The sequence below is a fragment of the Acomys minous genome (assembly GCF_964271855.1).
Source record: "Acomys minous genome assembly, chromosome: 5".
In the NCBI taxonomy this organism is placed as follows: Eukaryota; Metazoa; Chordata; class Mammalia; order Rodentia; family Muridae; genus Acomys; species Acomys minous.
Genome location: NC_140494.1, coordinates 32,190,658 through 32,212,140, shown reverse-complemented (window position 1 = coordinate 32,212,140; position 21,483 = coordinate 32,190,658). Strand labels below are relative to the sequence as shown.

Below are 21,483 nucleotides of genomic sequence, written 5' to 3'. Positions count from 1 at the left end.
GAAGCTGTCCGCCACCTTCCATCTCCTGGGGCCTTGGAGGCAAGCTCCTTTGCCCACTGACCTATCTTGTTGTCTTGCAATCCGCTTTTCACATTAAAAACTGTACTGCTCTGTCTCACTGGTTATCATCTGTGGTTACATCCTCCTGTTAAAGCTTTCCTGCAGGCTTCTCTACCTTAGGTTACGCACACTTCTGAGGCAAGACTTCTAGGATTTTTCTCTGTAAAAAATAAACACAAAGTCTCCAAGTGTAGACTCCAGGACACATACAGCAGGCTATTTACCGTACAGCAGGCTATTTACCATGCAGCCTGCAGACCCACTGTCCTCCGTGGTTAGTTGGTACTCTGGAGGGACTAACTGTGGTAACTTGTAGGTTCCCTTGTAAATACATATCACTATGGTTTTTAAAGCAGTTCTTACAGACCTTAGAATGGCTTGCCTTATAAGCATTCATATGGAAAAATATGGTCCTAATTAGTCTCTGAGAATACACTAGCTCCCCAGTCTCTGTGTAGAATACCACAGTCTGAGATTGCCTTAGCCGTCAGGCTGAGAACTTTGGGACTTTATTTAATGGTGAACTTCTGGACCTCTGGTCCACTTTTTAAGGGCTATCACTGTTTGCACTTTGAGTTAAGGTGGCTCCAGGGCAAAGGAACTGGACCCAGTGGGAGGCTAAGACAGGTATCCGGAGGAGGCTTAGGGTCAGATTGCATTCAGCTGGCAGGGCAGTGGGGACCACAGAGTAAAGCCAGGTTGGATGGCCACAGGCTCTGTGAACACTCTCCTGGATCTTAGGAAAGGCAGAGAGAACAGCCAGGCCCACAGGCAGGAGCCATACCTACAGCAGTTGCTGCTCCCAGCTCATGAGGCTTATTTCTGGTCCTCTCCAGTAAGCGCCCAGACACTGTGGCTCCTGGGATGTTGACTGAGTGGTATTAACTTTGACCCTTTGACCATGTGTGATTTTTTTTTTTGTTTGCAGATCTGCTTATCTGCAGATTTGCTTTTATCTTCATTTCAGTCCTGGTTTTAGGCAAGATGGTTTCTTGTCTATAAATAAGGGCAGAGCAGTGACCTTCTGTCAGCAGCAAGCAGGGAGATCCCAGAAGAACAGCTAATGCCTCCTTTGGAGAAGGATAGACTGCAAGGGTTATGTAACTCAGGGTGTTTTTAAATGTTTGTAGCCCTCCACCCCGTGTTTTAAAATTGAGATTACGGGGCTGGGGATGTGGCTCAGTTGGCGAGCGCTTGCCTGACTTGCAGCAGGCCTTGGGCTTGATTCCTAACACTGAACAAACCTGGTGTGATGTACGTACTTACAATCCTTAACACTTGAAGTTGGAGGCAGGAGGATCAGGAGTTCATTTCAGCCTGGGCCACATGAGACAGTATGTTAAAAAACAAACAGTGAACAAAAAACAATGGAGTTCTTTCTTTAAAAAACAAAACCAAACCAGGCTGGGCATGGTGGCACATGCCTTTAATTACAGCACCCGGGGCGGGTGGATCTTTTTTAGTTTGAGGCCATCCTGGTCTACATAGCAAGTCAGACTGACATAGTGAGATCCTGCCTCAAAAACAACAGTGAAGCCAAAATGATTTAAAAAAAAAAAAAATATATATATATATATACACACACACACACACACGTAAGAAACTGTCAGAAAAAAGGGAGAAAGAATCAAGAGTTTTGCTTTGGTTTTTGTTGTTTTGTTTTTTAAATTCTAACAATGTGCAGGACTTCTACCCAAGGCCAGCTCACTCATTTTTATTAACTGGCATTGACAAAGAGGCATATTTGTTTGGGTTTGGTTTTTGGAGGCAGGGTTTCTCTGTGTAACAACAGCCCTAGATGTCTTAGAACTGATGTTGTAGATCGGGCTGGCCTCGAACTCGCAGGGGTCTGCCTGCCTCTATCTCCTGCGTGCTGGGACTAAAGGCGTGTGATACTACAGCAGCTGGTAATGAAGCATTTGATAATCTGGACTTAAACGTTCCTATACGTAAACTAAGGACAGCTACAGTATAAGTACATATGTAAGTAAAAGTAGTTTACAGAGTTAAAGCTATTGACGTGTAAGTTCAGCTGGTGGTTTTATTTTATTTTAAAGTAGGGCAGAGCTTTGTAGCTCACGTTGGTTTCAGACTCTCAATCCTCCTGCCTCAGCTTCCCCGAGTACTAAGGTAACAGGCTGGTGCCACCATACCCCACTAAAATCTGATCAATTTTTAAAAAGTGAGCTGGGTGCTGGGCTCAGTTGCTGAGGTACTTGGGGATCTGAGTCTGGTACCCAGAACCCATATAAAAATGCTGGGCGTGGCGGTAGGCACTTGAAACCCAAGTGCTGGGTGGAGGCCTGGAGACAGAGGGTCACTGATGGCATCTCTAGCCTAACTGAGCTTCAGGACAATGCGAGTCAGTGTCTCAGTGAAGGTGGACTACCTTCCTGACGGTAACACTGAGGTTCTTCCAGCTTCCACGTGTGCACACACATAAGAAAAACAACTGTGAATTTGTGTTGTTGCTAGTATTTACGTAGATCTGTGGGTTGTGTGTGTTTTGCCTACCTTTTAGCAGCAGAGTATGAACTTGTATTGATTTTGTGCACATAATGTCGTAATTTGGAGATAGTTTTGTTTTAATTTCAGTCAAATTCTTGGCACAGGAAGGACTGTGTCATCTGGCTGACATGTGAAAATAGTTACAGGAGCTTTTAAAGGCTGCAAACATTGTGACAGTTTCTGCATAAAGAGTATTTGCAAACAGTTTATTGGTTTCTCCTGTGGCTGTTTGTTGTTGGGAGTCCAAATGCCTTTTGTTGTTGTTACCTCCGGCACAGTGGTATGATGTTTGGTTTTGACACATTACCAGAGCTTCTTTAAGTGTGCAGATGAAGCTCAGAGTGTGTATGAGAGCAGCAGCGAGAAGCCTGTGCTTAGTTGGTTTTCCGCTGCTGGAGGCCAGGCCTGTCAGAATTAAAACCATGTTTGACGGAGTAGGGACACTTTGTCTAGCCCACCAAGTCATTCTGTCACTTAGGGCCGCCTCCCAGTATTCCAGGGTCACAGGTTCTCACAGGACCCAGAACCTGTAATCAAAGATGTAAAGGATGCAGTGAGGTGGTTTAGAAGGGACCCCTGTGTTTTGTTTGTCTGTACCAGAGACAAGAGTCTCATCATGCCACTCAGGCTGGTTTAGTGCTCTTGGCCTTACATTTCCTGCCTCAACTTAAAGTAGGTAGGGCCACAGAGTCTCTGTCTCTCTCTGTCTCTGTCTCTTTGTCTCTGTCTGTCTGTCTGCCTGCCTGCCTGTCTCTCTCTCTCTCTCTCTCTCTCTCTCTCTCTCTCTCTCTCTCACACACACACACACACACACACACACACACCATTCTTTTGTTTAAAATATTTTATTAATTTATTCATATTACATCTAAATTGTTATCCCATCCCTTGTATCCTCCCATTCCTCCCTCCCTCCCGCTTTCCCCCCTACTCCCCTCCCCTATGACTGTGACTGAGGGAGAACTCCCACTGTGTAAGCTCATAGGGTATCAAGTCTCTTCTTGGCAACCTGCTGTCCTTCCTCTGAGGGCCACCAGGCCTCCCAATCAAGGGGATGTGGTCAAAAATGGGGCACCAGAGTTCCCATGAAAGTCAGACCCCACTCTCTACTCAACAGTGGAGAATGTCCTGTCCATCGGCTAGATCTGGGTAGGGGTTCGAAGTTTACTGCCTATATTGTCCTTGGCTAGTGCCATAGTTTGAGCAGGACCCCAGGATCCAGATCCACGTGTCATAATGTTCTTCTTGTAGGTTTCTAGGACCCTCTAGATCCTTCTATTTCCCTATTCTCCCATGCTTCTCTCACCTTAAGTCCCAATAGGATGTCCTCCCCTCTGTCCCACTTTCCTGGTAGGTGCAGACTTTCATGGAACATGCCCCTTGGGCTAGTGTCCAGATATAAGTGAGTATATACCATTTGACTCTTTCTGCTTCTGGGTGAACTCACTCATTATAATCGTTTCTAGTTCAATCCATTTGTCCATAAATTTCGAGAATTCCTTGTTTTTAATAGCTGAGTAGTATTCCATAGTGTAAATGTACCACAGTTTCTTTATCCATTCTTCTACTGAGGGACATTTAGACTGTTTCCATGTTCTGGCTATTATGAATAAGGCCACTATGAACATGGTTGAGCATATGTCCGTGTTGTGTGGTGGAGCATTTTCTGGGTATATTCTAATGAGTGGAACAGCTGGGTCTTGAGGAAGCCCTATTCCCATTTTTCTGAGAAAGTGCCAGATAGATTTCCATAGTGGTTGTACCAGTTTGCATTCCCACCAGCAATGAAGGAGTGTTCCTCTTTCTTCACATCCTCGTCAGCATGTGGTGTCACTTGAATTTTTGATCTTAGTCATTCTGATGGGTGTAAGATGGAATCTCAGAGTCGTTTTGATTTGCATTTCTCTGCTGACTAATGACGTTGAGCATTTCTTTAAGTGTTTCTCAGCCATTCGAAATTCCTCTGTTGAGAATTCTCTGTTTAGTTCTGAGCCCCATTTCTTAATTGGGTTATTTGGTTTGGTAGTGTTTAATTTCTTGAGTTCTTTATATATTTTGGATATTAGACCTTTGTCAGATGTAGGGTTGGTGAAGATCTTTTCCCACTCCATAAGCTGTTGCTTTGTTCTGTTGACAGTGTCTCCTGCCTTACAGAAGCTTCTCAGCCTCATGAAGTCCCATTTGTTAATTGTTGACCTTAAGGCCTGGGCTGTTGGTGTTCTGTTCAGGAACTTGTCCCCTGTGCCAATGTGTTCCAGGCTCTTCCCCACTTTTTCCTCTAACCGATTTAATGTCTCTGGTTTTATGTTGAGCAACAGTAATTAAAACAGCATGGTACTAGCACAGCAATAGGCTGGTGGATTAATGGAATTGAATTGAAGACCCAGAAATGAATCCACACATATTTGATCACTTGATATTTGACAAAGAAGCTAAATCTATTCAATGGAAAAACAATAGCATCTTCAACAAATGATGCTGATCTAACTGGATGTCTACATATAGAAAAATGCAACTAGACCCATATTTGTCACTATGCATAAAACTCAAGTCCAAGTGGATTAAAGACCTCACTCAACACACACCATTGTTAACTGGCTATGGTTTCATTGAGTTAAAAAGGTCATTGTACAAGGACCTTAAGAATTCCTACTGTCTTAGGTATTTCCTGCAATTCTTTATTGGTTTTTATTTGTTTGTTTGTTTGTTTTGAGACAGAGTCTCTCTGTTGTAGCCTTGGCTGTCCTGGAGTCGCTTTGTAGACCAGGCTGGCCTCGAACTCAGTGATCCTCCTGCCTCTACCTCCTGAGTGCTGGGATTAAAGGCATGTGCCACCAATTCTTTATTGTTATGTATATTTCATGTATAGATTTGTGTGTATAAGGACGTTAGACAACAACTTTTGGGATTGGATTCTCTCCGCCTTGTGAATACTAGGGATCAAAGTCAAGAGTGTCAGGCTTTGTGGCAAATACCTTTCTCCAAGCACTTAATTTTTTTGGGACCTTTGTTGCTGCACAGAAATTACTATTGGTCTCATCACATCTCGGCAGTGGTCATGTAATTTTGTGGTGGTTTTGTTTATTTCCTTACTGCTGGGTGTGTTACTGTATAAACTTTGCTACCTAAGTCAGTAATGATCTGGTTCTGTTTGTTTTGATAAGGGGTCTTGTGGAGCCCAGGCTGGTCTTGAATTTGTCCTTTTCTATGTGGTGCTAGAGACAGAAGCCGGGGCTTTGTGCCTGCTGGGCAAGCACTCTCTCCACTGGAGTCCACCCCACTGAGTATTCCTCTGTGTTCTTAGTTTGGAGTTGGGAGTTGCTTCTCTTGGGTGGGTCAGGTCCCCAATTTCCTGGTCTTCAGTTCTCTGGATCGTCTCCAGAGCTGGCTCACTCATGTCCTGGCAAGTCGCTGTTGAACTTTGACAAGGGGCACGCTTCACTGTGTGATCTGGTGAGGTTTGCCCCCTACATGATAGTTTGCTTTACTCAGCATGAGGGGGTCTCAGGAAAGCAAGGCAGAGACACATTCTCTATGACCTCATCCCAAAAGTCCCACTCTGCCAGTTCTTTTATCGCCCCTCGACCCTGTTTTTAAAAGATATTTATTTATTTTTATGTATACAATGTTCTGCCTGCATGTATACCTGCAGTCCAGAAGAGGGCATCAGATCACATCATAGATGGTTGTTGGGGGATGTTCTGATGTATTTTGATGCAAAATCATAAAAAGCTATCACACCGGGGCAGGGCAGAGGAGATAGAGGTGTGGCTAAGGTACCCAGGCTGAGAGAGGGAGAGGGAGGGAGGGAGGGAGGGAGGGAGGGAGGGAAGGATGGGGGAGAGAGAGAGAGAGAGAGAGAGAGAGAGGGAGAGAGAGAGAGGGAGGAGAGAGAGAAGAGGAGAGGAGGTGGTAGGGGGAATACTGGGAAGGAAAAAAAAACAAAAACAAACAAACAAACAAAAAACTCCACGAGGAAGAAGAGGGTCCCTAGGAGGAAGAAGGCCACCATGGGTTAGATGGAGGAGATGCACATGGTCGGCGTGGATGGAGATTTGGCCCAGATGAAGAACATTAGCAAGTATATAGGATTATGGATGGGACATAGCTTGATAGAAAATATTAGAAGCAGATGGTATGGTATGGTATCCCATACCTGCCCCACTATGGGAAGTAGTTTAGAGAATTAATGTCTGCCCTGCCCCAGGTTACGTAAGGCTATTTTAAAATATCACAAGTGTCAGTGTCTTCATTGATTGCTACCCGGACATACTGAAGTACTGATAATACAGATAATTTAAAAACAATAGATGGTTGTGAGCCACCATGTGGTTTCTGGGAATTGAACTCATGACCTCTGGAAGAGCAGTCAGTGCTTTTAACCGCTGATCCATCTCTCCAGCCCCTCCTCCCTCCTTTTTAAAACATTTATATTGATTTGTTTACGTGTATGGGTGTTTGTTTGCAAGTATGCTGAGGCATCACATGTGTGTAGTGCCCTTGGAGGCTAGAAGCTGGGGTCGGATCCCCTGGAACTGGAGTTACAGACCATTGTGAGCCACCCTGTATATGTTGGGAATAAAACCTCTGGGAGTAAAAAAGGCCCTCTGTAAGAAAGAGCAGCTGGTGCTCCTAACCACTGAGCCACCTCTCCAGCCCTGCACTCTTGTCATTTCTGTAAGTGCATACATTGTAAGAGAGGGCAGGTTGAAGGTGGAAATACAAGGCGCCAAGATTCTTTGGGACTGTCTTGGAATCTGGCTGTCATGATGCCTAATCTTTCTTTTGGTAATAATCAAAACAGCATGACATCCGAGCGGGCATTCTACAGAATATGGCTTCTGTATAAATATCCGGAAGGAATTTGCCAAGGCATTTCTTGTGTCCAAATAACCAGCATTGATAGATAGATTATGATGTTGTGTTGATTTAGAGTTTGCTAAGCTGAGCACTTGTGTTCATACAGAAATCATGTAGTAGGGTTCCTCCTAAGAGCAGGAAAGTAGCTCTGTGTGGGGAGGTCTTCTGATTGGAAAGATGAGGACGTATGAAGCAAAGATGGAAGATGTTAGCAGTTTTCAAAAAATGGTTATTTTGATTTTATGTGTATAAGTGCTTGCCTGTATGTAATTATATACACCAATGCATGCAGTGTCGTGGAGGCCATAAGAGGATGTCAGATCCCCTTAACTTAGAGTTGTAGATGGTTGTTAGCTACCAACTGGGAACCAAACCCAGGTCTTCTGCAAGTTTAACCACGGAACCATCTCTCCAGCCTGCTAACAAATATTTAACAGCTATGTACAGAGGTTTAGATTAAATCTTCAGGTTTCTTTCAGCTTATCTGCTTAACACCTTTTTGATTTTTCAAGACAGGGTTTCTCTGTGTAGCTTTGGCTGTCTTGGACTCACTTTGTAGACCAGGCTGGCCTCGAACTTACAGCAATCCGCCTGCCTCTGCCTCCCGAGTGCTGGGATTAAAGGCGATCTGCTTAACTCTTAACTACTTTTGTATAATCATTCCTCAAACAGATTTAAAATACACTTTCTTTGGGAATCTGGAATTCCCCCCACCCCCCATAGGAAAAAATGCTATGTTGTTCTGTTCTTTGAATTGAACTTGCATCCTGAGACTAACCCACAGTTATTAACGGATTAAAGGCTATTTTGTTTTGAAGTTTAGAAGAAAATCAGAACATTATCATTTTGATATTTAAAGAAACCAAGAAGCTACAGTCTTGTGGAATAAGAATTGCCTTAAATTGATGTTTAAGGAAAAACTCTTAGTTTTGTATAGAGAAGATGGTCTAGGAAAGCCAGAAAGATTCTGAGAGAGGCTTCTCTGGATTTTCTTTGACTTGTTTGAATTATATGCACATGTGTACATGGCTACACAGCAAGTCCCGCTCTTTCACCCTATTGACTTGCAGGGACTTTTGTTTTACATATGTGTTCAGGTGATTCATTAAGGAATACAATGTCTTAGAGGTTTGTTTGTTTGTTTGTTTTTTCTCTTGACAGTTGTGTTTATTATAACTTTTGTAACCATCAGGAGATCTCTTGTCTTTAGTGTCTCATGCAATCAGGAGTTTTATAGCATGATGTCTGATTTGATCACTAATAAAAGTGAGGCAGGAGAGGCAGGATGATCTCTGAGGACAGCCACAGGGTGACAGGGTGAATCCTTATCTCTAAATAAATAAACAGAACAAACAAAGGGAATAAATAAGAAATAGTTGCAGGGGACTGGAGAGATGGCTCAGTGGGTAAGAGCACTGACTGCTCTTCCAGGGACCCAGGTTCAATCCCCAGCACCCACATGGCAGCTCACAACTGTCTGTAACTCCAAGATCTGACACCCTCACACAGACATACATGCAGGCAAAACAACAATGCACATAAAAAACAAACAAACAAACAGAAAACAGTTGCAATGAAACAGTAGCTATGATCATCACCCTCTTGTTCCCTGAAAAGATGATAATTGTCCATTTGAAAGACAAAAGTTGCCTTTTCCTAGGTTAGTCAACATGCCCATGAGTGCCTTCTACATGATTCCAAACCCAGCCACAATGATGGTGAAGATTAGCCACCACAGCTGTAGTTAGTGGTCTTCTGAGAGTAAGTGGAATAAAATTCTGGGAAGAAACAGTTCAGACATTGGGAAAACAGTTCATTTATACCTGTTGAAACAAAAATGAATGACTTCTGGAAGATGTAAAATCTTTTTGTCATTAGTTCTAAGATCTAGCTTTATGTTCAAAAGATGCTGCTAGATTTATTAATTTGTCCCCACCCCCTCCTGTGTGTGTGTGTGTGTGTGTGTGTGTGTGTGTGTGTGTGTGTGCGCGCGTGCGCACACACACGCAGAGATGAGAGGTAGACATGTGCGTCTTGCTCAGTTATTTTCCACCTCAGTTTTTGAGGAAGGGCTTCTCACTGAGCCTGAGGCGCATCCGCCTTACCACTGCTCTCCAGTCATTGCCTATCTTCTGCACCACAGCACTGTGGTCTGAGAGCTGCACCACCACCACCGTCACCCTTACTTGGACCCTGGGGATCTGACATGGCTGGAGTGAGACAGGGTTACTCTGTGGAGCCTTGGAGTTCTTGTGCTTGCATCGTAGTCCCTTCTTCCAGGAACTCTTTCCCCAGATGTGGTCTTTTAATCCTTGTTTTTTGTTTGTTTGTTTGTTTTTGTTTTGTTTTTTTCGAGACAGGGTTTCTCTATGTTATCTTAGCCATCCTGGACTCACTTTGTAGACCAGGCTGGCCTGGAACTCACAGTGATCTGCCAGCCTCTGCCTCCCAAGTGCTGGGATTAAAGGCGTGCTCTACCACGGCTGGCTTAATCCTTATTTTGGGACATGTTTTCTCTGTGTAGCTGTGGCTGTCAAGAAACATACTCCATAGTCCAGACTGGCCTTGAATTTAGAGATCCACCACACTGGGTTCTACACAATAGACAGTTTATGCTTGAACCGGGAATTAAGGCTCAAGCTTCAGAAAGTGTCCAGCCATGAAAACAGCTTCCACACCTAGTATTAAACAACAGAGATAAGACACTTCATCCTAAAACTGAAGAGGCAGAAATGGGATCTCTGAGTTCCAGGACAGCCTGGTCTACAGAGCAAATTCCAGGACAGCCAGGGCTACCCAGAGAAACCCTGTCTCAGAAACTCAAACCAAACTAAACCAAAGCTTAGCTTATAAGTAACTTAGTAAGTTTTTTTCCCCCCTTCATGCTATGTCTTGGCTCTGGGAATCGAATCAGTGCCTTGTGTGTTGCTCAGCCTTTGCTCTGCTGCCAAGCTACACTTCTAATCTGGATTTGATTTCTATTATTGTAATCTAAAATATATTTTCTGTAAATAAGCTTTGGAATTGAGTTTAGTGTTGGTCTTCATATGTGTCTAATCCAATGCATGTGGGTCCCTGGTTCCTGCGTGGGAGTAGGGAACACCTGCAGACAGCAGGGGCAGATGGTGGCTTGGGAGAATAGCAACAGCTGCTTCAGATGCAGGTGAATGAAGCGCTCAAGGCCTCAGAGCAGTGTAAACTGTCGAGGAAGAGACTGCAGGCCACAATCAAGGCATCGTAGTAGCATGAGCCACAATTGGCAAGGAAAGGGGTTTGGCCAGGGCTGGTAGTGCCTTTCTGAGGTAGGTTTAATGGTAAGTTCTGGGCCAGCCAGGGCTACCTGTGGAGCTCATGAGAACTCTGTCTCAACAGAAAGAAAGAAAGGAAAGGAAATGTGTTTTACCAGAGGAAAACAGAAACATACCCTAGTTCTGAAGACAGAAGAAGCGGATGAGGGTAGGAAAAAGATGTAGTGAGTCCATAGCAAACTTCCATAGTGGCACAGGACCTTACGTAAGAATGGGGGGAATCAAGGTCTTTGTTTTTGAAAACAGTGTGGTTCAGTGGGAGGCTTCTGGCTAACATGCATGAGACACTGCATTCAATCTACAGCACTGTAATATATATACTATATATATATATTACAATATACATTATACTTTTTTACAATATATTATGATTTTAAATTTTTTTTTACCTTTATTTTCTATGCATTGGTGTTTTGCGTGCATGGATGTCTATATATAAGAGTACCAGATTTTGGGTTATAGACAGTGTGAGCTGCCATGTGAGTGCTGAGATTTGAACTGGGAGCAGTCAGTGCCCTGCAACCCCATATATATATTTTAAAAATTCTTTCAAGACAATCACACTGTACGTAAGGCTGCTGTGCACTCACAGAGCAGGAGCACTGCTTCGAGTGCGTGCGTGCGTTCGTGCGTGCGTGTACACATGCCACTGAAACATCTGGATCTGGAAAATATGCTTATACAATACTACACTTCTTAGCATAGGTATTTTTGAAGTGTTGGTGTGCTCAGCATCGTGTGGCAAGGAGGAATCTGTGACAGGTTGAGACAAGTAAGTCTCTGACAGGACTCTGGGAGCCTGAGAACTTGGCTCTGCCAATTGGCTGGAGCGTGTGTAAAAATGGCTTCTTGGTGACAGAACTGTGACATTTAGAACTAAAGTGCCCCTTTCTTTTCTTTCCAAATATAGGTTATATATTTGGGAAGGACTCCAGAAGACGCATATAGAACATTAATCTTTGGAGATACAGCCTATATCCCTTTCAGGTAAATGTACAGAAGATGTAGAAGATGTGTTTGATCAAACCCTTACCAGGAACCTTTAGGTGGAAATTCTTTGGTGGGGAGGGGTGGAGGGGGACAGAGAAAATGAAGGCCTGGCAGCAAGGAATGATCTGTGGACAGTCTTGACAGTGGCCCCGTTGAAGTGTTGTCACTTCTGGCCTCTCTGTTTGCTAGACACCAGTGGCTTTGCCACCCTGTTCTGACTTCGTCTTCTGTCTCTAGACATGGTAGGCTGGAGTAGGACCTTCTTGGCTGAGAACCAGGCCGTGCTGTAGGCAGAGGAGAGTCCTGGTGGTACTGTGCCCATTGCTACCCCAGGGAGCTTCCCTCCTCAGTCCCTATTCAGCAGCAGGAGCTTTCTGGGACTGCACTGACCTCTTTTCCCAGGAGCACAGCCGGCAGAAGTTGAGGGTGTGGCTGCTGATGTAGAGCCACCTGCAACAAAACCTGTCAGGCCACCGTGTGTGGAGGTGGCAGGTGGCAGTGCTCCTGCCCTGTGAGTGGTCTACAGTGTGATTGTCTTGAAAGAATTTTAAAGGGAAAAAAAAATGCTTAAAAGCTATTGGCATCGTGTAGACAGACTCTGGACTGTCTTCCTAACTGAAGGCAGTCTCCCCATCAGGTAGCTCAGGAACCCTCTCTGCTCCTTGAAACAGGGCTCCCGTTGTTGGGGCAATGTTCAGATTTTGGTCATGTAGCAGTTAAAGGCCACAGCTGGGTCAGAGTGCCCCTTCCTTGTTACCTCACGGACTCACCCAAGTGTTAGCGCGATTTGAGGCGGGCAGGAAGAGGGAGGAACTGAGCTGAGGTAAGCAGCTTGTCTTCTCAGCTGTAACCATCTGCCAGTTAGAAGCGATTCTCATACCTGGGATCTCAGTGAGCAGCAGGCATATAATAGATGTGCTGGGGCAGCGTAGTGATGGCCTTGTTCTCCAGAACTCTCCATAGTGTCACTCTCTTGTTGCCATTCTCACAGTTTACGATTGTGACCCAATGTAAACAGGCTTACTTCTTGCTAGAACCTGGCACAAACAGCCTCAAGCCCAGTTCCCACTACAACCTCCCTGGACAGTCCTAATTTGCCATTTTCTCATTTTGTCTGTCTGTCTGTCTGTCTGTCTGTCTGTCTGTCTGTCTGTCTGTCTATCTTGTACCCAGGCTATGATATTCTCCCTCTTCTTTCTTTCTTTTTTCTTTTTTTCTTTCTTGCTTTTTTCTTTTTTTGACAGGTGTCTCTACAGCTCTCGCTATCCTGGAACACTCCCTTTGTAGACCAGACTGCTTCAAACTCACAAAGTCCTGCCAGTCTGTCTCTCTGTTCTCTTTGTTTGCATTGTCCCTTGATCTTTTTGCTTCCACCTCCCAAATGCTAGGGCTACAGGCGTGCAGCGTTGTGCCTGTCGTGTGGTTGTTAGTGGTGGCTTGCTTTGGTTATCAGAGAGAGGACTGACTGTTGCTGTGTCCTTACAAACCTGAGCCTTGGTACTTACTCTGAATAGGAACAATAGTAGTACCTGCCTGCAAGAGTTATGTGCAAAAGTGAAAAAAAAAAAGTGAAAGGAAGAAAAAAGAAGGAAGGAAAGTGAGAAAAACAGAAAACCCAAAAAGACACAGTACCTGCCCCCCCTAGTGTTCACTCAGGGTTTGTAGCCCCACTTCCTTTTTTAAAGTTTATAAATACAATTTGGAAAGAAAACACTGCTAACAAACTAATATTGCATACATATGCATGTTGCAGGATATTTGATCCCATTGTGAACCCTGAGATTATGAACTGTAGAAACCTGCTTCTTGTTTGTGGTTGAGCCCTAACACACACACTTTTAACCCAAGAACTTTCTGTTTATTGTAAACAGGTGATTAAAGTGTGGCCAATCAGGGAGGCCAGCAACTAGCATCAGAATACACCCAGAACAATCTCCAACAGTCTTGGTTTTATTTGTGTGTTTTGTTTGTTTGGTTTGGTTTGGTTTTTGTTTTTTCTCCTCCTGGGTTAGGCTGAACTAGTGAGCTTTCTGGGCTTTTTCATCTGAGATGTGAGCTGTGTAGGAAGGCCAGCTGGGTGCTTCCTCTGCCTCTCTGAGCTAGCAGGTTTTCACTCCAGCAGCTGGCTACCGAGTCTTCACTGGTAAAATGGGAATGATTGGGATTTTCGCTTTTTTTAAGACAACATATGTGTGTGTAGTGTTTACAGATTGAACTGAGGATATTGTACAGGCATACACACTGTACCACTGAGCCTGCACCCCAGCTCACAACACTAATCTGAATTGTACAGCCAACACGTTGTGTGTGTGACTGACACATTTTGGGATATAGAACATGGCTATCACCCCAAAGATTTCCTTCCTGCACTATGCAGTTGGCTATCACCCCCCCCCCCCACACACACACAGACTGCTTTTACGCTACCTTTTCCTGTCACTCAGGCTTGTTTGCTTTTGAACTTGATGTGTCTGGAACCGTCTCATATGCATCCTGAGGGGATATCTCAGTGGTTACAGCACTTGCTGCACAAGCCTGAGGACCAGAGTCTAGATTTTCCACATCTCACATAAATGCTGGGTAGGTAGGGCAGCCTGACTGTAATTTCTGCAGAGACAGTGCATTCCCAGAGCAAGCTGGCTGTTGAGGCCAGTCACATTTGTGGGCTCTGGGTTTGTTGAGGGATATTGCCCCAATGAGTAAGATAGAAGACCAATTGAGGATGATTCCTGCTGGCTCAGGTGGGAGGGATGGGAAGTGCTTGACGTTGAGGTGTTCATGAAGCAAGCACGTGTGTTCAGATAGTGTAAGGCAGGACTTAAGTAGAGCAGGCCTTCAGCCATTGTTCTTGAAGAAACCATGCATCAGAGTCTTTGCAAGGTTGAATCACTGTGCCTTTAGCTAGGTTAACTACTTAACTAGGTTGGAGAATTGTCTGCCATGTAAAATTAATGCTAGTTGTTAACAGTTACGTCAAAGTTGTTGCATTGCTGCAGTTTGAGAGTTCACTGTCTCTCCATTGATCGCCGTAGGGCTGATGCAATATTTGAGCAGAGCTGTCTTGTCTGTCAGGTGGTTGTACTCCTGCTTGGATATGGAGTCATTCTACCAAAGGTGTTGGATGCTTTTGCTCCTCTGGTTTTTATCAGAATTCTGACTCTTAAGAAGTAGAAAAAAAGTTGCCCAGTTAAATTTATTCAAAGTTCTAGTAGAACTGTAGGGACAAATACTTGTGACTGTGCTGTACAGAGAGTTCACTGGAGCAAAGCACGTTGCTTTCTGAATTCTAGTCAGCGTTGTCTTGGGATGAGTGTGCTGTAGAGCATTAACGGATTAACACTTGGGAATTTCAGAGATGCTGCCTATGGAAGCTGCAGTTTCTACATTACACTTCTCGACTGTTTCCACGCAGTAAAGAAGGTGAGTGTGTTGGAGACGATGAGGCATTCTTCTTCACAGGTCTGTGAGAGTTTCTTCAGAAGAGGTCTGTAAGATCAGAAGCATTCCATTCCCATTTTAACATTAAAGTGGACCCCAAACCAATAAACAGCTTATTCTGAATTTCTGATTGCTTCTATGCATGAATGGGAGGGAAAAGGTACTTACAGACAGGACACGGGCTGGAGTTGTCACTCAGTTGGGTGAGTGCTTTAGCCTAGCATGTGAGGGGCCAAGGGTGTACTCCCAGCAACACAAAAACAAGGACAAGTAAGAGAGTTACTTGTGGTTCTAGATACAGCATTTGCTTTCGGTGTGTCTCATTTAAAAGGAAAAAAAATTGAATACTTTTTCCTCCAAGTTGTATTTATGTATATATAACAGTAACTGTAGGTGGGCACTATCGATCAGTGGCAGAGTGTCAGCTTCGCATATGCGTTGTCCGAGGTCCTATTAACTGTGAGACTCAATTCTGTCTTCAGGCACCAGGCTTATAATTCAACAGGGGAATTTGGACCAGCACTTACTTAGTTAGAACATTTTGTATAAAAACAAGTGGGTCATAATTGCTTTGTCAGAAAGTTGCAGGACTAGGAGTGTGACATAGGGGCCCAGCAGCAAACAGGTGAACAAAAAACCCCACAACCTTTGAAAAAGTTCAGTATGTATACAGCGATAATTTCTAGGATATCTCCTGGTGCTTAACAGAAAATTGGGCAGGAAACTGGCATTTTGTTTATTCCTTTGTTCATAAAAGTTTTCTTTTGGATTTCAGGCAATGCTGTATGGCTTCTTTAATTTCAGCGCATTTAACCTTGATGAATATGAACACTATGAGGTAAATTCTGATTTATTGTTTTCAGTCTCCCTACCCTGCACTTTACTGAAGTGTCGCTGAACATTATCTCTATTAGTGTACAAGGTAATGGTTTTAAGTTAGTAGTTGTTTTTTTGTATTATTGTTATTATTGTTGTGGTTATTATTATTATTATTATTATTACTACTACTACGACTATTACTATTATGTATGATATGTATTGATGAATTGGTGAGGTCAGAAGGCATCTTTGCAGAGTCAGTTCTGTTCACATCTACATGCGTTCTGGGGCTCAAACTCAGGTCTTCAGGTTTATGTGTCAAGTGCCCAGATAGTGCTTTGATGGGTCTATGCTTGTAAAATGGTTCCCATGGTCAAACTCATTCATGTCTGTGTCTCCTCTGGTGTGTGAGCTGGGGACATCGAGATGCAGGAACAGCCTGCCTGTTAGACCCAGAACTTACTGCTGGGAATGTGTGCTCTCATCAGAATTCCACTGTTTGCCCACACACTTCTCACTCTTTTGTCCTACCTATAAGACTAAGGGAACTGTCTTTTCTTACACACGCATGCACGCACACACGCACATACACACACTTCTTCCTTCCTTCCTTCCTTCCTTCCTTCCTTCCTTCCTTCCTCTTTCTCCTCCTCCTTTCTTCTTCCTTTTCCTCTTCTTCTTTTCTTTCTTTCTTCCTCTTCCTTTTCTTCTTCCTCTTCTTTTCCTCCTCCTCCTCCTCCTCCTCCTCCTCCTCCTCCTCTTCTTCTTCTTCTTCTTCTTCTTCTGTGGCTGAGGAGATCCTTCAGTTGAGGAATGGGGTTTGAATGCCCAGACCCACAAAAGCACTAGGTGGGCATGTTGGCCTTTATATCAGTCAGCTCTGGGTTCAACTAAGAGATCCTGCCTTAGTATATGAAGTGCAAAGCAATCAAGGAAGACAGGTAATGTTGGCCTTGGGCTTCCACATGCTTATACCACACATCATCACACACACATGCACCCAACACAGAAACATACATGGACATACATGCACGTGAGGAAAAAATCTTTAGCCCTTGTCTTGGTTCTCCGCTCCTGATTCTTAGTGGTGGTTTCTGAGTTTGATCAGTGGTTCCAGGGTGGACAGGTGCTTAGTGTAAGTTCTTCTTTTCGTGGTGGTGGCCTTCCTGCACTGATGGGATATATGGTTGAAGTCTTTGGCGTGGCCATAGTAAGGTGATTAGTTGCCATGTCAAATGACTGCTGAGGTGTATTTGGCTGTTACAGCCAATGTGTGTTGTCTGGACACTTCTGTTTCAAGTTATTAAAACTCAGCACAAATAGCCAGGCATGGTACAAACACCTGCAATCCCAGCACTCAGAAGGCAGAGGCAGATAGATCTCTGCAAATTGGAAGCTAACCTGGTCTACACAGTAAGTTGAGGCCAGCCAAGGCTACATAGTGACACCTTATCTTAAAACAAAACAAACACTTAAAATAAAAGAAATTTTACTGGATTGTGCAAATTTAAAATCCGGGAGCGGAGCTGGAGAGGCTGCATTGTAGATAAAGCAAGAACGAGACTGTGAATTCGGGTTCCCCAGGACCCACGCGCCCAGTGCGGCAGTCAGCACTTGTGATGGCAGCACTGGGTGGTGCAGAGCAGGGTCCCTGGGGCTCACTGCTCACCTGCTGTAGCTGAATAGAAGGCTTCAGGTTCAGTGAGAAAAGTTGTTTCAGAGAGTTAGGTGGAGAGGAAGTCTGGCTTATGCACACACGCGCGCACGTGCGCACGCATGTACACACACACACACACACTCGCGTGTACAGGCTGAGTTCTCTGGCTCTGCCGGGAGTTCTGGTCCTGATTTACCTTATCAAATAAAGAAGATGGGGCAGGAAAAAGTATCCAGGTAGGCAAATTGACAAATATTTAGCATAAATAGTAAAACAAAAAATCCTTGATTCTAGGGTCCCTTCCTCCAAACATGTGGGTGAGATGCTGTAGTACAGGCCCTTTGTGGGCTGTAAAGCTTATGGATGCTCCATGTCCACAGGTGCTCCACACTCCATATTTTGAGTGTGAGGAGGTTCTTCAGACAGCGCTCCATGCATTCACATCCCAGACCCACAGATAACCAGCTTTGGCTGCCAATTCTAAAGACCTCTTATTTAAAAGTCTGTTGATTTTTAAATATATTAGTATGTTATTATATATAGTAATAAGTATTATATCATAATAATGTATTATTGTTTATATAATATATAAGTATAATTGATATCTGAGCTGTTTTTACTACAAAGATAAAACATATCCAGGAGTTCACTTTTGCCGCTATAGCTTCCTTGTAATACTACTGTGTTTCTAAAATGCAATATTTAACTACCTCCTTCAGTGACTATATAACTAAATTACTAAGATCCTTTTTTCTTTCTTTTTTTTTCATAAAATAAAAAACATTGTTTTTATAAAACAGAACATTTAAATAAAATAAACGTTCTTGGGGCTGGATAGAGGGCTATACAAACATGACAGGCAGACTTTGGATCCCTAAAAGCTACATAAAAATCAGGCAAGCATGCATGCCTGGGACATGTAATCTGAGCACTTCAAAGGAAGAGACAGATAACCACTGAGTTAGACCAGCCTGAGTGAGAGTCTGCAAGCTCTGGTTTTAGCAAGAAACCATGTTCCAATAAATGAAGTGGAAAGTGAACATTAGATGTTAACTTTGGGTATCCACACATGTGAACACACACACATACACCATACACACATACACACTTAAAAATATTTTTCTGGGTATATAAAAAACTAAGAATTGGTGCATGAAGTGCTGTGTTTCTTTCACTGTGATTGTTAAAGTGATTTTTCTCTGGGCGCCACTTCTGTCACAGTCAATTGCCTTTTCTTAAAAGTCTGTTTTATGCTGGGCATGGTGGAACACGTGTGTTATCCCAGCACTTGGGAGGCAGTGGCGGACAGCTCTGTTGAGGCCAAGGGCATCTTAGTCTACATAGCAAGTTCAGACCAGACAAAGATATATAGTGAGACCTTCCTTCAAAAAAGAGCAAGATAGCTAGCACTTGAAGATTGACACCCGAGGCTGTCCTCTGTCCTCTGCACACACGTACATAGCGTAGAGTGTGGTTTGATATTTACCCTCTGGAGAAGTTACTTTGTCTGTTTTGGATAACGGGGCGCAACTTTCTAGTATCCTCACACATACTAGAAAAGTTTATTCAGATAAAATAACCAGGTGGTTGAAATATAACAGCTGAATACAGAGTATTGAGTATAGAGTATATTTTCCAGATTAGTGACCTAAGCAAAGAAACACTTTTAAAACAAAGTGATCGACACCAGGGAAGTCAGCCAACCCTTGGGGGATGCTCAAAGCAGGGCAGCAGCAGGCATGCTAAAGCTGATGCTTTGAGCTCCCTGAGAACATTGGGAAGGGAGGTGGAAGGAGATGTGGTTGAAAGGTTAACTGTGCTGGTCTCTCTTTTACAGAAAGCAGAAAATGGAGATTTCAACTGGATAATACCAGAGCGCTTTCTTGCCTTCTGTGGACCTCACTCAAGATCCAGGCTTGAAAGTGGTATGTGAAACTAGGGACCAGTACAGCCTTTTTCCTTCGGCATAGACCAGTGAGCTGAGGACAGCAGCGTATGCCTGTTGTCCCAGCTATTTGTCAGTCTGAGTAAGGCAGGAGGATATTTTCTGTGTGCTGTGAGATTTGGGTGTCTGTGATAGGCTCGACATAGCTGTGGTCCCTGCCCGGGCTCCTGCGTTGCTTATGGAGGGTGACCCAGCCCGGGTTGGAGAGACTGAAGAGTTAGGCTAAACCTGAACCCGTCTTTAAGATGTGACCACTCTTGGTTATTCGAGCACATGCTCTGCCTACATGCTAACTTTTTAAACTTTTGGTTTTTTTTTTTTTTACAGTTATAACCAAGTTGATACTCAGTCCCCCATCCAGACACTATTTCCACCCACTTTCAGGTGAAACTACTTTCCATCGTTTCCTTCCTGCCTTTTACAAAATGTGGTGCTTTTCTTCATGTAGGTTACCACCAGCATTCCCCTGAGACTTACATTCCGTATTTTAAGACTCACAATGTAACGACCATTATCCGTCTGAATAAAAGGATGTATGATGCGAAGCGGTTTACGGATGCCGGTTTCGATCACCACGATCTTTTCTTCCCGGATGGCAGCACCCCTGCTGAGGCAATTGTCCAAGAGTTTCTGGATATTTGTGAAAATGTTGAGGGTGCCATTGCAGTGCATTGCAAAGGTAAGCGGCCCGGCTGGGCTCAAGGGCAGTGTGTGTGCATGTACGAGTGCATGGGTGGATGTGCGCTGCATTCGTTTATGCAAGATGTTATTTCTGAAAGAATGATTTAAGCTTTTGTATGACGTTATTGTGTGTGTCGGTGTCAGGAGAAAACTTGTGGGTATCAGTTCTCAGTTCCCTCCTACCCTGTTGTGGCTCCCAGGAATGGAACTCCTGTCAGATTTGGCAGCAAGTGCATTTACCAGTTGACCCATCTCGCTGGCCAGAAAGAGCGATTTTAAAACCCTTAATTCGTATGAAGAGCATAGTTAAGTCACTGTCGTGAGTAAGCCTGCGACGGCTCGTCACACTGCAGTGTTGGTTTGTTCAGTTGTCTACCTTGGGCTTATGTGGCAAGCCCTCAGGTTATCAGCAGCAGAGCAAGGTCTCGCTCAGCTTGCTGTGTGGAGAGTAAGGTGTGGCAAGATGTGTTTCATCAGCTCTGACAGTTTCTGGATCTAGATGTTCCCTGAATGACTGTGATGATGCACCGTGTTCATATAGCGGAATTCATTTAGCTTTAGTGTGAGCTAGTTAATTAAGAAAACAAGGGGTGGGGGCTGGAGAGGTGGCTCAGAGGTTAAGGGCACTGACTGCTCCTCCAGACGTCCTGAGTTCAATTCCGAGCAACCACATGGTGGCTCACAACCATCTATAATGTGATCTGATGCCCTCTTCTGGCCTGCAGGTGTACATGTAGGCAGAGCACTGTATACATAATAATAAATAATGCCGGGCGTGGTGGTGCACGCCTTTAATCCCAATACTCACTCGGGAGGCAGAGGCAGGAGGATCGCTGTGAGTTTGAGGCCAGCCTGGCCTACAAAGCGATTCTAGTTTAGCCAAGGCTACACAGAGAAACCCTGTCTCGAAAAACAAACCAACAAAAAAACTTTTTTAAAAAAGAAAAGGGAGCCAGGCGTGGTGGCGCACGCCTTTAATCCCAGCACTCCGGAGGCAGAGGCAGACGGATCGCTGGGAGTTCAAGGCCAGCCTGGTCTACAAAGTGAGTCCAGGACAGCCAAGGCTATCACAGAGAAACCCTGTCTCGAAAAACCAAAATAAATAAATAAATAAATAAATAAATAAATAAATAAAAGAAAAGGGATATAGTCACTAAGAAAAATTCAGTAGCAAGGTAAAAAAAATTTTTGGAGCTAAAACTATATTTGTAGTTAGG

At 44.0% G+C, this 21,483-nt stretch overlaps 1 protein-coding gene across 9 annotated transcripts in view; it reads left to right on the top strand.

Moving 5' to 3' along the window:
- The window catches only part of CDC14B (cell division cycle 14B), a gene marked incomplete at its 5' end in the record, with an annotated part of 84,227 nt that overhangs the window by 37,336 nt on the left and 25,408 nt on the right, over positions 1–21,483 (top strand). For all 9 annotated transcript variants that reach the window (XM_084784068.1, XM_084784072.1, XM_084784071.1 and 6 more), the window contains 5 exons: positions 11,647–11,723; positions 15,080–15,146; positions 15,940–16,002; positions 19,478–19,565; positions 20,034–20,264. In XM_084784068.1, coding sequence (XP_084640194.1) covers positions 11,647–11,723; positions 15,080–15,146; positions 15,940–16,002; positions 19,478–19,565; positions 20,034–20,264 — 526 coding nt within the window. The remainder of the gene's footprint in view (positions 1–11,646; positions 11,724–15,079; positions 15,147–15,939; positions 16,003–19,477; positions 19,566–20,033; positions 20,265–21,483) is intronic.